This window comes from Helianthus annuus, chromosome 17 (assembly GCF_002127325.2).
Source record: "Helianthus annuus cultivar XRQ/B chromosome 17, HanXRQr2.0-SUNRISE, whole genome shotgun sequence".
Lineage (NCBI taxonomy): Eukaryota > Viridiplantae > Streptophyta > Magnoliopsida > Asterales > Asteraceae > Helianthus > Helianthus annuus.
The window spans coordinates 65,559,007-65,574,178 of record NC_035449.2 but is presented as its reverse complement, the minus strand read 5'-3'; the positions used below and the strand labels follow the sequence as shown (position 1 = coordinate 65,574,178).

The 15,172-nt window shown below is 37.9% G+C and overlaps 1 protein-coding gene across 1 annotated transcript; it reads right to left on the bottom strand.

Annotated features, from left to right (window-relative positions):
• Positions 1–6,367: 6,367 nt before the first annotated feature.
• LOC110925611 (7-ethoxycoumarin O-deethylase) lies at positions 6,368–14,835 on the bottom strand. The gene is made up of 3 exons (XM_022169522.2): positions 13,946–14,835; positions 13,483–13,590; positions 6,368–7,119 (listed from the first exon to the last, which is right to left on the bottom strand). Exons 1-3 carry the CDS (start codon positions 14,816–14,818, stop codon positions 6,619–6,621), a joined length of 1,482 nt encoding a protein of 493 aa, XP_022025214.1. The 5' UTR covers positions 14,819–14,835; the 3' UTR covers positions 6,368–6,618.
• Between the last annotated feature and the right edge of the window lie 337 nt (positions 14,836–15,172).

The window sequence follows — 15,172 nt, the reverse complement described above, 5'->3', positions numbered from 1 at the left end:
TTTCAAATGATTTACAAGACAAAGCAAATTACAAGGTTCATGACTGACTGTTATTAAACGTTTTCTTTAAACTCAAGTCATGAATCCCATTTTCACAAAACCTATGTATCTCACAGGCATTTTTATGCTGACGTACCTATTTTTACACATGTTTCAGGTGTTGTCTTGAGATGATTGTTGATACATGCTACATTTAGGATGGACTCGTGCCTTAGCAACTTTAAAACTTGGAAGATCATAGTTGTACTTATGTGATTGTAATAGAACAATGAGTTCATTTAATCAATAAAACAATATTTAAATTTCCATGTGTTATGAAACAATAATTTTGTTACAACACTCCCCGACGTTTCCGCCACGTTTTGTTATTCCACGTGGTCGGGGTGTGACAGTTCCCAAAGCAGATTGCATGGTCTTCCAGAAATGAGATGATAATCGAGCATCACGATCAGAAATAATATCCAAAGGAACACCATGTCGTGATACAATCTCATCAACATAAATCTTTGCAAGTTTATCAGCAGATAGATCCTCGCGAATTGGAATAAAATGAGTTGATTTCGTTAATCGATCGATAACAACCCAAATAGCATCATGACCTTTAGATGTACGTGGTAACTTAGTGATGAGATCCATCGCAATGTTCTCCCACTTCCAAACCGGTATCTCTAGTTGTACAAGCAAACCAGAAGGTCGTTGATGTTCAGCCTTGACTTTGAGACAAGTCAGGCATTTTGATACATACAAGGCAACATCCTCCTTCATACCAGGCCACCAGAACTTAGTACGAAGATCCTTGTACATCTTATCAGCACCGGGATGGATAGAATATCGAGACTTGTGAGATTCGTCCATGACCAAGGTGCAAAGATCGTCTTGTTTTGGAAACCACAAACGATCCTTGAAATAGAGCAAACCATCATCTTTCCTTTCGAGCTTAAGCTCAAGTTGACGTGGCAATTCCTTACCTATCAAATTTTGTGAAAGACAAAATTGCTGAGCTTGAAGAACACGAGTTTGAAGATCAGATAGCTTTTGGAACGCTTCTTCTTGCTTGGGTCCCCACTCAAAAGGCTTATTCTTCTCAGTTAAAGCAGTGAGTGGAACCGCAATATTCGAGAAATTTGAGATGAATCGACGATAATAACCAGCAAGACCAAGAAAATATCGAATCTTTGTAGGTGTTGTTGGTGTATTCCAGTCTTTAATTGCAACAATCTTGGATGGATCCACATGAATACCCTGCTCATTGACTATATGACCCAAGAATTGAACCTCTTTAAGCCAGAATTCACACTTGGAGAATTTAGCAAAAAGTTGTTCCTTCTTCAGGAGTTCCAATGTTAAGCGAAGGTGTTGCTCGTGCTCGGCTCGAGACTTAGAATAGACAAGAATATCGTCGATAAACACAATAATGAACTTGTTTAAATAAGGTTTACAGACCCTATTCATTAAGTCCATAAAGATAGCTGGAGCATTCGTCAAACCAAAAGGCATGACAGTGAACTCATAATGCCCATATCTTGCACGGAAAGCAGTTTTGGGAATATCTTATTCGAGAACACGAAGTTGATGATACCCAGAACGCAGATCGATCTTGGAAAAACATGAAGCACCTTGCAGCTGGTCGAAGAGATCATCAATTCGAGGTAGGGGATATCGATTCTTGATGGTAAGCTTATTCAGCTCACGATAATCGATACACATTCGAAAAGACCATCTTTCTTTTTCACGAAGAGGACAGGAGCTCCCCAAGGTGAAAAGCTTGGTCGGATGAATCCCTTATCCGATAACTCTTGAAGCTGTTTCGATAACTCTTGCATCTCCAACTGTGCAAGACGATAAGGCGCTTTTGCAATAGGGTTGGCATTGGGTACAAGGTCAATATAGAATTCAACTTGACAAACTGGAGGCAAACCAAGCAGTTCATCAGGAAACACCTCTAGATAATCCCGAACAATCGGAATATCCTGAATACTCTTGCTCTTGCCTTTCTCCTCGGTGACATGTGCCAGAAAAGCAACATATCCTTTTCGTAAATACATTTGGGCTTCCATACACGACATAAGCTTCAATCCATCTGAAGGCTTCTCGCCACGAACTTCCAAAACTTCGCCAGAAGACAAAGGAATACGAACAATCTTATCAAAACAAACCACCTCAGCGTGGTGTTTGGTTAACCAATCCATTCCAACGATAATGTCGAAACTCCCAAGTTGCATTGGTGTGAGGTCAATAGGAAAAAGATGGTTATCAAGGTTCAACTGACAATCACGAATAACAGAATCGAAAACAAGAGGTTTACCAGTAGCGACTTCAACAGATAAGGGTTTCCTCAGTTTAGTTCTAGGTATCGCAAGCAAAGGCTCAAAAGATAAAGAAACAAAACTTCTATCGGCTCCAGAATCAAAAAGAATAGATGCAGGTCGGTTGTAAACAAGAAACGTACCGTTAACCAGAAAGGTATCATTGACAACGAGGTGGTCAGCTCGGGCCTCGTTTGCATTCAGATTGAATGCTCCTCCATGAGCGGGATCGACAAAAGGAAAAACAAAAGAGGTATCGACAAAACACAAGGAGGCGATCATTTGTTCGTAACCTCGAACAAACAAACGACACGCAGCGACTAATCAATGTAAATAGGTCAAATATAATGTATCGCGAAGACATGCTCGCCTATAAGTGAACACTCACCCCAAGAGTTCCCAGGTAAGAGTGACTAGTCCGATTATGTGGATTTATACGAACACTCTAGCCTTAGACAGAAGACCCAGGGTACAGGCACCCACTCTTCCAGTTTGCACGTGTTCACACTATTTAGACCCAAACTTTGCGAGATTTTGAAAACTTAAAGGGTCCAAAACCTTATAACAAAGGGTTCAAAACCTAGTAATCAATCATCCTAGAACAGATGATTAGTTTTCAAAGCGGATTCGAACTTAGCGTTCTCATTGTGGTTATCACCTAAGGATAGGTAATGGTATTGTTTTAAAATCTAAATGCAAGAAACTTGCGTTAGGGTCCTAAAAGTTATAGTCTAGGTCAAAGCATTACTAAAAACCTAATTCCCTATAACCATTGGCTCTGATACCAACTTCTTCTGTCACACCCCGACCACGTAGGACAACAAACCGTGGCGGAAACGTCGGGGAGTGTTGTTACCGAAGCTATTGTTTAATAACCATGGATACAAAAAGTGATTCGTTTTATTGATAAAATTAAACATTACATTGTCTTAACACATAGAACAAACAAGTTTTATATCGTCTATCATAGTTATTATGTCACTAAGGCCTTGTCCAGATCCTATGTGACACATGCATCCTAGAAATCAATCAAGCATCAACACCTGAAACATATGTAAAAACTTAGTCAGCAAAGAAATGCTGGCGAGTACATAGGTTTTATAAGAGTATCGGAATCATGGCTCGTTTATATGTTGCAGTACTTTATTAGACTACAAGAGTCAAAATGCAAACCTTGTTTTGAAAAGTGTATTGCAACATAATTAACCAACTCAAATCAAGATGGTTATTGTTTTAAAAATCTCGTAGCCATGATTCTAAACCCCAAAAACATTTGTTTTTAGAAACCAACTTGTAAAACATCTTGTAAAAACACGTTTATAACTCGTATAGTTTATATCCTTTAGAAAAACACCGTTGTTTGACATTGTTTCAAAATCGTTTACCCAAGTGAACTAAATAACGCCACGGTATGTAATATGTTGAAAACACTTATATATAGGAAGTACCAGCGGCGTATCCACGATGCTTTCCTCACATTACACCCGTCCTGTTATCTAAACACTAACCAATCGTTTACCCAAATCGTTTAACTCGTTAAAATCGTTTCAAAATCATCCTCATTTTAATTTGTGAAAAACTATTTATGGTCGTCTCGCTAACAACATTCAAACCTTCGTGACTCGATTACCTCGCTTCTCGCTTCTCGAATTAAGAAACCACCAAAGGGTAAGTTAACAAACATCAGATTCAGTCGCTACCCACAACCCCCACACATAACCATGGGTGTAGTAAAGTAACGGGATTTTTCAGATCCTATGGTACCATAACCTAATACTAGTCGGTTGGGCCAAAATTAATGAATGTCATTTGTTATGTAACTACAACCATAAAGTTTTGTTCACATTATTGAAATCGTTATTATTTAGTAAAAATCGTTTTAATCGTTTTTGAAATCATCGTTTAAACCTTGAAAACATTTTGTACATATGAATCACCCCAAAACCTTTAAAAACAGTAAAATAGGGGAACTATGTACTCACATGAAGTGCAAAGTATCCTCAATCAATAGAACTTCAATCAAACTCAAGCAAACCAGAGAAATCAAGTAGCACCTAGTAATCGAACCACTAGTCAAACAATAGACGCATAAATCGGAAGATCGAACATAATGAGGTCTTGTGAACCAAATGAGTGTTGGAACTCATGTGATATGGTTTAACAAAGCCTACATCCTAAATTGAAACCTAACCTAAGTGCTTTCGACCCATCGCGACCCATTAAGGTAGCTTACGCTACTTTAGCGCGTCGTGCGCGCAAAAGCGTGTTCGAGACGTCTAACTAGTCCTATGATAAGTATTATATGCCAAGACATGTTTAAATATGTTACATAATCAGTTATGTGACAAATGTTAGGTTACATATGCTTAATTACCAATTATGTATGAAAAGGGCATTTTGGTAATTTACCAAAGGCATATAAACTACCTATCATGCGACTAATCAAACCTAAGTGACCATAAGGTATAACCTCAGAAGGTTATTACCTACACTACTATGGTCACTAAACATGTTTGGTCGGATCCTATTGATCGACCAAACGGGTCGTGTTCGAAAGTCTAAGCGGGTGTTTAGTCCGCTTGACTTACGACTCTACACAAGCACTAATCTAAAAAGTGACGAGCTAAACATGCTAGAACATGTTTAGTTAAGTTAGAAAATAGTTTTTGATATCAAAACAAACGATTTTGATATCCTAGAGTAGTTTGGTTACAAAATACGCGAGAAAACGCATTTTGGCCGAAACTACGACTCGTCACTGAGCCTAGATAACGTGGTAATCAGTAGGTATAGTCACTAGGGACTATAACCATCGTGATTACGCTCAGGTTATGAAGTTCAAACGAACTTCGCGTTGGCCATAAACTGGGCAAAGCAGAAAGTCAAACGCAGTTTGACTTTAACGATGGAAACGACTGAAAAGAACGAAAGAATACTTACAGAAGGTCCCCGCAAGCTCTTGATATGATTTACTCTCAGGTATGAAGCATAAACTTCAATTTAGAGAGCAAAAATCAGATTCAAGTGTGCTTTGGGAGGAAGTGAGGGTGGGTATTTATAGGAATTCAAGAACCGTTAAGATCATTCATCGAAAACTGAGCTTTGATCTGGACCTTACATGTGTGCCCATGGTTTTCTAAAACCATGGGAGCCCCTAATACGAGTCATAATGGACTAGGTTCATTGAATACCAGCCCATGGTTTTGCAAAACCAAGGGTTAAAACCATCAACACTTCAAAATGGACTAGGTTCACTGAATCTGGTCAGAAATTTCAAAAATGGTCCCTGCATTTGTAAAACTTGATTTCTTTGCACTTTTAAGCCCCGTTAACCCCATTTCAAGGCTCTAAAATAATGTTAAGGTATAGGGAACTCAAAACATGCTCAAAAATATCTCGGATGTCGGTTCGTTTGGTCGTACGGTTGCGTTATTCGCTTAATTACGACGGAAGTCGCAACGAACGCAAAAAACGATCCAAATTAAGCGACGAATGGAATTTATCATGCCAAACACTAAAATAAAATATTTTAATGCTTACATAAATTTTTGGATGTCCGGATGTATTCAGAACGTAAGATATGCGCGAAAGTGCAAACTTGTGCACTTTTGACGCTTTTAGCCCCTATTGATAAATAAAGTTTATTTTAGCATACCGAACCCCTCAAAGCCTATTTCTAAGCTATGTATAGGTTATTTAGGGTATGTTTAACTTATGATCAAGTTCTGGAATGTTCGTTACTATACAAATCTGTATAGTTTCGTAGTTTGACACAAATAGTCCTTGCAATCGAACAAACTTGATTTTAACACACCAAACCATCCAAAACTTATTTCTAATTTATGTGGAGGTTATTTAAGGTATGTTAAGCCTATTTCACTATTCCGGAGTGTTTGTTGCATTAAACTGGTTATATTTACGCATCAGATCATGTATAACCTTCCAGAAAGCGATTTAAAGCTTGAAATCGGATTTGAGTCAAATTGAAAAATCACCAAACACAAATACACACATAATAACATCAAAACACATATAATAACACCAAAGCACATTGTTTTATTAATAATCATCATTGTTTTACATTGAACCACGACTATAGAACACAGTTGTCACAATCGACATCAAACTAGAATATCCAATTATAATATATGAAATCCAACAGTAACATAAAGAAGTGAACCCCTCCAAATTCACTTAAAAATATTCACTTCCACACGAGAACAAATGAAAATAACTGGGCACGTGTTACATTATTGAGGCTAAAGAGAGTATGATGGATCATTAAATTATAAAAGATGTGAATGAATGGATGCTAGTTTAGTGGTATAGGAACAACACAAAGAGGGTTAGCCTTTGATAAGGTGATTCCAAATTTCTCACTCATGTCCAAAGCCTTGTCTTGAATATTAGTGTCAAGACTCCAATCGAAATTATTGAGTAGTGAGCCCAACATGACTGGGACCACACGGATTGCAAGTGGCAAACCAGGGCATATTCTTCGTCCAGCACCAAATGGTATTAAATCAAAATCTTGACCTCGAACATCACGCCCAGACTCTAAAAAACTTTGTGGATTGAACACTAGCGAGTCATCCCATATGGTTGGGTCTCGTCCTATGGCCCATGCATTCACAAGAACTTTTGTACCCTCTGGGATGGTGTATCCACTGAGTTGTACTTGTTTAACAACTTTTCGAGGAAGAAGTAAGGGAACTGGTGGGTGTAGTCTTAAGGTTTCTTTCACAATGCATGATAAGTAGGGTAGCCTCCCGACATCATTCTCTTTTACCATCTTACCTTTACCAATAACTACCTCTGTAACACCCCAACCCAGAACGGGCTAGCATGTCACTATTACAGATATCAAAAACCAAAGAGTTTCAATAAACGAAAGAAACCAAGAAACAAAAGTCTCGAACCCACCAGAAAACCTAAGTCTTATATTATTCAATTACTGAAATAAAAGAAAACGAAAACTTTTAAAACTTGAACTTCATATTCCTCTCACTCATCCCTGTTCCCCTGATTACCTGAAAATACATAAGACAAACACCAGAAAGAAAATACGGCTGAGCCAAAAAGTTGCCCAGTAACGGAGAAATCAACAGTAACAGTAAGACAGACATGCGGACAGAAACATGAACGGTACTGACGTTAAACAAGTCTAGATTTTGGCACTGAAACAGATAATTATATAACTTGAATCCCAAAACTTATACTGAACAGATAACAGTTACTGAACATAATCTGATGCATATAACATATCAAACATATCATAACAGAGACAAGACATACGTGACAACATATAACAATAAAACAAGTCACGTAATATAGAAGCACCCACGAGCCTAAACAGAGGCATGCATGGCTATAGTCCATGCGCCGAGATGGTGCATGTAGGCGTACAAACATTATTCCATCTCAACAGGAGTCAGGAGTCAGGAGTCAGGAGTCAGAGCTAAGATCGATCTATTCGCCTCTAGGGGCCATGTGCTACACAAGCACAAACTAGAAACGCCGTGAACTTTAGTTACGCACCGTCACGATGAGTGCCATGTCGTTGACGCCCCAACGACAAGTCAGAAGCGCTCGGGTGACAGAGTACAAAGCCGTATCAGAAATAAAATGTATCTTGACATAAGTCTAAAGGGAACATGCAATAATGAGCACAATGTATAAGGTCTATTGCATGCTACAATACACACTAGTCATATAAGAATGCGAAACAGAAACTACTGACAAAAACATCCGTACTACAAAGTAACGGAATTGAATAAAAATACTATGATGAAAAGAAAACAGAATCCGTACCTTATTAGCAAGCAAAAGAAAACCCAATTAATCAAGTCGACCTCGAAAATCAAAAACCTATAATCCCGTTACAACCAGAATCAGTTTCATGATAATTATTTGACTTATTTGTTAAGGAATTCCCGTTGACCAATGATTTTAGAGATCTTTATTTATTATTTACTCTTAAGCATTTATGGTAATAATTAATCTCAACATACACAATAATATAATAATAATAATATAGTAAAGAAAAAGATTGTTAACTAGCACATTTGTAAATCTTACCACCTGTTCAAACACGTTTTTTTTTATTGGTGTTATATAATGTACGTTAACGACTCAAAACAGATTTAATCAACCAAGTATTATTATATATCGGTTCTTTGGATGTAGTATTTCATCCTCAACCTTTAACAGTAGGTTATCATACTAAAACAAAAGGACTCAACAACTTGTGTTCTACTAGTTTCTTCATATAAATGTTTAGTAAATAATCTCTGACTTAATTTAGACCTCAAGTTCAATTGTTTAAACAATGGACCAGAAAGTGAATGCCAAGAAAGTGAACAAAACCAAACCATAGGAGTCTTTAACGTTGTTATCTTTAGGTTGATAGTAGTTTTACTTAGTCACCAGAAGAATCGAAACAAAACCGAAAATTCGTATATCTATACTTGCATCATAAGAGGCTTCGATTTAGTACCTTATTATCCGAACGGGGCTAACCGGAGACACACAATACGCGCTTTGAACGGTCGTACGGAGCGGGACTAAGGTGGCGATAGTGGTGATTCACGTCGGCTGAATCGTGAGTCGAAAGTCCGATTGCAGCGGCGAGAAGTCGTGGTGGTTGTACGGAGGGTGTCGTTGAACGGAACTGGTTGCAGCTCGGAGGCTCCAGATGTCGGAATTTATGGTAACAATTGGAAGGGCACGGTTTCTAGCTAAGAAAAAGAACGTGGGCACGATGGGGCTATTGATATCGTGGTTTCGTTTATAAAGGATGAGTATCTAATACAAAATCTGTTGAATGATAGAGGCTACGGTTTCGTATTCCCAAATCTACGGGTGGGTTAGTTCAATTTGATTTTGAAAAGGAAAATATTTGAGAATGCTTATGAACGAGAATTATAAGGTCACATGGAATGAATACAAAACTTTGAAAGTACATAATTATTTTCAATTATTATTATTTTTCTTCTCATCTACGTTTCCATGCCATAACATATTAGGAACTTATGAATCAAAATAATTTAATTTAATTTAGATAACTATAATGCAAACTTAATTTAACTATCCAATTTTCAATAAAAATAACTTTTTCTTAGTTATTATATTTATTTATCGTGATAAACTTATGAATATTACAATTCTACCCATCTTAAAAAAAATTTTGTCCTCAAAATTGCGAAGTATGGGTACGGACGGTCTCAATCATAACGGGCACCAAATAGACTTTACACGTAACAAACATTTAGACATCATACGTACTAATGTACGGAGTTTCTGAGATGGCAAATAAACGGATACTAAATCAAATCAAAATAACTATCTCTAAAAGGAGCAGATAGAACTAGAGGATATTCTAAAGCAGTGGACATGGACTTCAAACACTTAGCAAATAAAAGTGATACTACAAAATGTGTCGCATCAATATCAAAGAGCATACGTATCACGTTCACCAATTGCACATAACCGGAAAGCGTACCTGGGGCATTAGCTGCATCATTAGCTGCGAGTGCGAAAACTCGACCTCCCCTAGTAGTCCTAGTGTTTTCACCAGTATTAGCTCGCTGCTCGGGCTGAGGGCAGTCCCTAATCAAGTGGTCTGAATCTCCACATCTGAAACAACGACCTTCAGCAAGACGACATGCTCCACCATGACGTTTCCCACAATGAGTACAAGGAGGAATATCAGCACGATTCTGATTCGGGTTTTGTTGATTACGTGGTTGTGCTCCAGGGGCCTCGCTTTGTTGCGTCTGATTCTGTGCAGGCCTACGATTCTGATAACGGTTTCTTCCACTTCGCGACTTATTGTTGTAATACCTATCAGAACGGTCCTCGCAGTCTTGGGATTGCTCAATGCCACCCTGATTATTGGAATTATCCTGATTGTTTTCCCTAGAGCGTTTGCGATCACCATCCGATTTCTTCTCACGCTGCTTCTTCTCATTATTCAAATTCTTGACAGCATCAACTACCTCAGTAATGTCAGTGAAACGAAGATTCAGGATGAACTTCCTATCTCGATCGCATATAGCCCATTTGAAATTCTCAGTCTGCTGCTGGGGTGTACCTGCTGCCGGGCCAAGAAAATTAACCAAACGACTAAAACGAGCTTTGAACTCCATAATAGGCTCGTCATCCTCCTGCCTGACAGAAGCATACTCTCTCAGATACTCACTTCTATCAGCGTCAGTGAAGTACTGCTGATAAAACAAAGTGCGAAATTCAGCCCAAGGAAGTGTTGCTGCATACTGATCTCCTCCACGAGCTTCTTTCAAAGTCTTCCACCACCTATGAGCATCGTCCTCCAGCTTATAACTAGCAAGCCTAACTTTGAACGCATCAGCCACGCCCATCACTTCGAACAACTTCTCGATATGAGCAATCCAGTTTTCCGCCTCAACTGGTGTAGCAGCGGTACTAAACGATTTTGGCTTTTCCTTTCTGAAGCGCTCAAGCCAATCAAGGATAGTAACAGGAGCGTTATTGTTACCATTGTTGTTTCCCCCGGGTGGTTGTACATTATTGTTGTTCTGCTGCAACTGTTGTAGAAGGTTGGGAACTAAACCCGCAATAGCTGTATTGACAGCATTAGCAATCAGAGTCTCAATAGGGACGTCGTTGTTGTTCACATTTCTTCGAGGAGGCATCTGAAAAGAAGATACGTGTGAAAAGAGGAAAGTTTCATAGCGTGCGGAAGATAACACGGACGGAATCCTAACCCGACGTCTACCCATTAACTCACATGTTTATTTATTATTGTTTAAGTTTTCTACAAGAAAGAGCCTGGGCTCTGATACCATAACTGTAACACCCCAACCCAGAACGGGCTAGCATGTCACTATTACAGATATCAAAAACCAAAGAGTTTCAATAAACGAAAGAAACCAAGAAACAAAAGTCTCGAACCCACCAGAAAACCTAAGTCTTATATTATTCAATTACTGAAATAAAAGAAAACGAAAACTTTTAAAACTTGAACTTCATATTCCTCTCACTCATCCCTGTTCCCCTGATTACCTGAAAATACATAAGACAAACACCAGAAAGAAAATACGGCTGAGCCAAAAAGTTGCCCAGTAACGGAGAAATCAACAGTAACAGTAAGACAGACATGCGGACAGAAACATGAACGGTACTGACGTTAAACAAGTCTAGATTTTGGCACTGAAACAGATAATTATATAACTTGAATCCCAAAACTTATACTGAACAGATAACAGTTACTGAACATAATCTGATGCATATAACATATCAAACATATCATAACAGAGACAAGACATACGTGACAACATATAACAATAAAACAAGTCACGTAATATAGAAGCACCCACGAGCCTAAACAGAGGCATGCATGGCTATAGTCCATGCGCCGAGATGGTGCATGTAGGCGTACAAACATTATTCCATCTCAACAGGAGTCAGGAGTCAGGAGTCAGGAGTCAGAGCTAAGATCGATCTATTCGCCTCTAGGGGCCATGTGCTACACAAGCACAAACTAGAAACGCCGTGAACTTTAGTTACGCACCGTCACGATGAGTGCCATGTCGTTGACGCCCCAACGACAAGTCAGAAGCGCTCGGGTGACAGAGTACAAAGCCGTATCAGAAATAAAATGTATCTTGACATAAGTCTAAAGGGAACATGCAATAATGAGCACAATGTATAAGGTCTATTGCATGCTACAATACACACTAGTCATATAAGAATGCGAAACAGAAACTACTGACAAAAACATCCGTACTACAAAGTAACGGAATTGAATAAAAATACTATGATGAAAAGAAAACAGAATCCGTACCTTATTAGCAAGCAAAAGAAAACCCAATTAATCAAGTCGACCTCGAAAATCAAAAACCTATAATCCCGTTACAACCAGAATCAGTTTCATGATAATTATTTGACTTATTTGTTAAGGAATTCCCGTTGACCAATGATTTTAGAGATCTTTATTTATTATTTACTCTTAAGCATTTATGGTAATAATTAATCTCAACATACACAATAATATAATAATAATAATATAGTAAAGAAAAAGATTGTTAACTAGCACATTTGTAAATCTTACCACCTGTTCAAACACGTTTTTTTTTATTGGTGTTATATAATGTACGTTAACGACTCAAAACAGATTTAATCAACCAAGTATTATTATATATCGGTTCTTTGGATGTAGTATTTCATCCTCAACCTTTAACAGTAGGTTATCATACTAAAACAAAAGGACTCAACAACTTGTGTTCTACTAGTTTCTTCATATAAATGTTTAGTAAATAATCTCTGACTTAATTTAGACCTCAAGTTCAATTGTTTAAACAATGGACCAGAAAGTGAATGCCAAGAAAGTGAACAAAACCAAACCATAGGAGTCTTTAACGTTGTTATCTTTAGGTTGATAGTAGTTTTACTTAGTCACCAGAAGAATCGAAACAAAACCGAAAATTCGTATATCTATACTTGCATCATAAGAGGCTTCGATTTAGTACCTTATTATCCGAACGGGGCTAACCGGAGACACACAATACGCGCTTTGAACGGTCGTACGGAGCGGGACTAAGGTGGCGATAGTGGTGATTCACGTCGGCTGAATCGTGAGTCGAAAGTCCGATTGCAGCGGCGAGAAGTCGTGGTGGTTGTACGGAGGGTGTCGTTGAACGGAACTGGTTGCAGCTCGGAGGCTCCAGATGTCGGAATTTATGGTAACAATTGGAAGGGCACGGTTTCTAGCTAAGAAAAAGAACGTGGGCACGATGGGGCTATTGATATCGTGGTTTCGTTTATAAAGGATGAGTATCTAATACAAAATCTGTTGAATGATAGAGACTACGGTTTCGTATTCCCAAATCTACGGGTGGGTTAGTTCAATTTGATTTTGAAAAGGAAAATATTTGAGAATGCTTATGAACGAGAATTATAAGGTCACATGGAATGAATACAAAACTTTGAAAGTACATAATTATTTTCAATTATTATTATTTTTCTTCTCATCTACGTTTCCATGCCATAACATATTAGGAACTTATGAATCAAAATAATTTAATTTAATTTAGATAACTATAATGCAAACTTAATTTAACTATCCAATTTTCAATAAAAATAACTTTTTCTTAGTTATTATATTTATTTATCGTGATAAACTTATGAATATTACAACCTCAAGCTCCTCTTTGGCTTTTTTCATGACTATTGGGTTGTGTAGTACTTCTGCCATTGCCCATTCTAATGTGCTTGAGGTCGTATCAGTTCCAGCACTGAATAAATCCTATATCATCATATGGAATCATGTTAGAATTGAAACATCAAAGAAAATCTCAAGAAATTCATTTTGTGGCAAGTATCTTATTCAAATAGATGTAGATTTTAACCAAAACCTAGTGGTATCAAAGTGTGAAGTAAAAACATTCCTCCCCGAGTTTTTAAGGTTCAAGTCCCATGCATTAATATACATTTAAGAGTAGATTTAGAGAATGTATGTGTTAGCTGTTCTATTATAAAACGATATAACCTTCTAATAAAATATGTAGATATATTTGATATTAAAGTTTATTTTTTTATGTCTAATTGCATAAAACAAGTTTATCATCATCAAAGCCTTTGAAAATAACTAATTTACTCACCAAAAACAAGATCTCCATGTGTGTGTGATTGTTCTCGTTTGGGTTGTCTTGAATGTTGTTCAAACACACGTCCAATAAATCATCATGCTTCAATCTTCCCATTTTCAACCTCTCTTTAATCAACTCCTCAAATATCTTAAGAACCTTCCCACAATAATGACTCATTCTTCTCCTGTTACCCTGTGGATCAATCTTCTTCAATACCGGAAAAAAGTCCACAAGATTTGGCTTTCCGGCCTCCACCATAATGCTTGTAATAACCTCCTTAAACTCTTTGCCAGAATCCTCATACGGGTCTATTACATCCTTGGAGAAAATAGTGTTGGATAAAAGATTCAACGAGGTTCTGAAAGCAGCCCGACCGATGTCCACATAATCATTCGACACACTCGCTTTCCGACAGTATGCTATTAGCTCTTCAACTTTCTTGCTCCTCAAGCACTCGTTAGCTTCAAGGGAGTTGTTGGAGAAGATATTGGAATTAAGGATCCTTCTGAGGGTGCGCCACTCGGTGCAGACCGGAAGCCATGCGACCGAGTGGCTGGCATGGCTACAAGCGTTCAACGCGTCAGGGACATGACGCGTGGAGAAAGCAAGGTCTTGTTTTTGGAGTACTTCTTTGGCTGCAGTTGCAGAAGAGATGACAAGTGTGGTGATCTGACCGAGTTGTAAAGACATTATAGGGCCGTGGGTTTCGGCTAGTTTGGCTAACGACTGGTGTGGTTGGTCTCCAAGCAAATGGAGGTTTCCGATGATCGGCAGAAGTGTTGGGCCTGGAGGTAAGTTCTTGGGTCTACCCACACCAAAAACGAAGAATGTGGCTCGGATGAGGATGTAAGAAAAGAGTATACTCACAATAATCACAAAGTCCATTATTGGATGATGTGTGTGTTTGCAAGATGTTATATTTATTATACATAAAACAGAAAAATCAAAATAGTCAGGCATGTGCGTGTTTGCAAGATGTTATATTTCTTTATTATACATAAAACAGAAAAATCAGTATAGTTAGGCACCGGCCTCATTATTTTAAACTTCATATTAAAAAAAGATTAAATTGTTTTTTTTTTCTATTTATAGTTAGGCATTTGCGTGTTTGCAAGATGGTATATTTATTTATTACACATAAAATAGAAAAATCTAAATAGTCAGGCACCGGCCTCATTATTGTAAACTTTATATTAAAAAAATTCAATTGTTTTTTCTGTTTGTAACAAAAGGTCAACA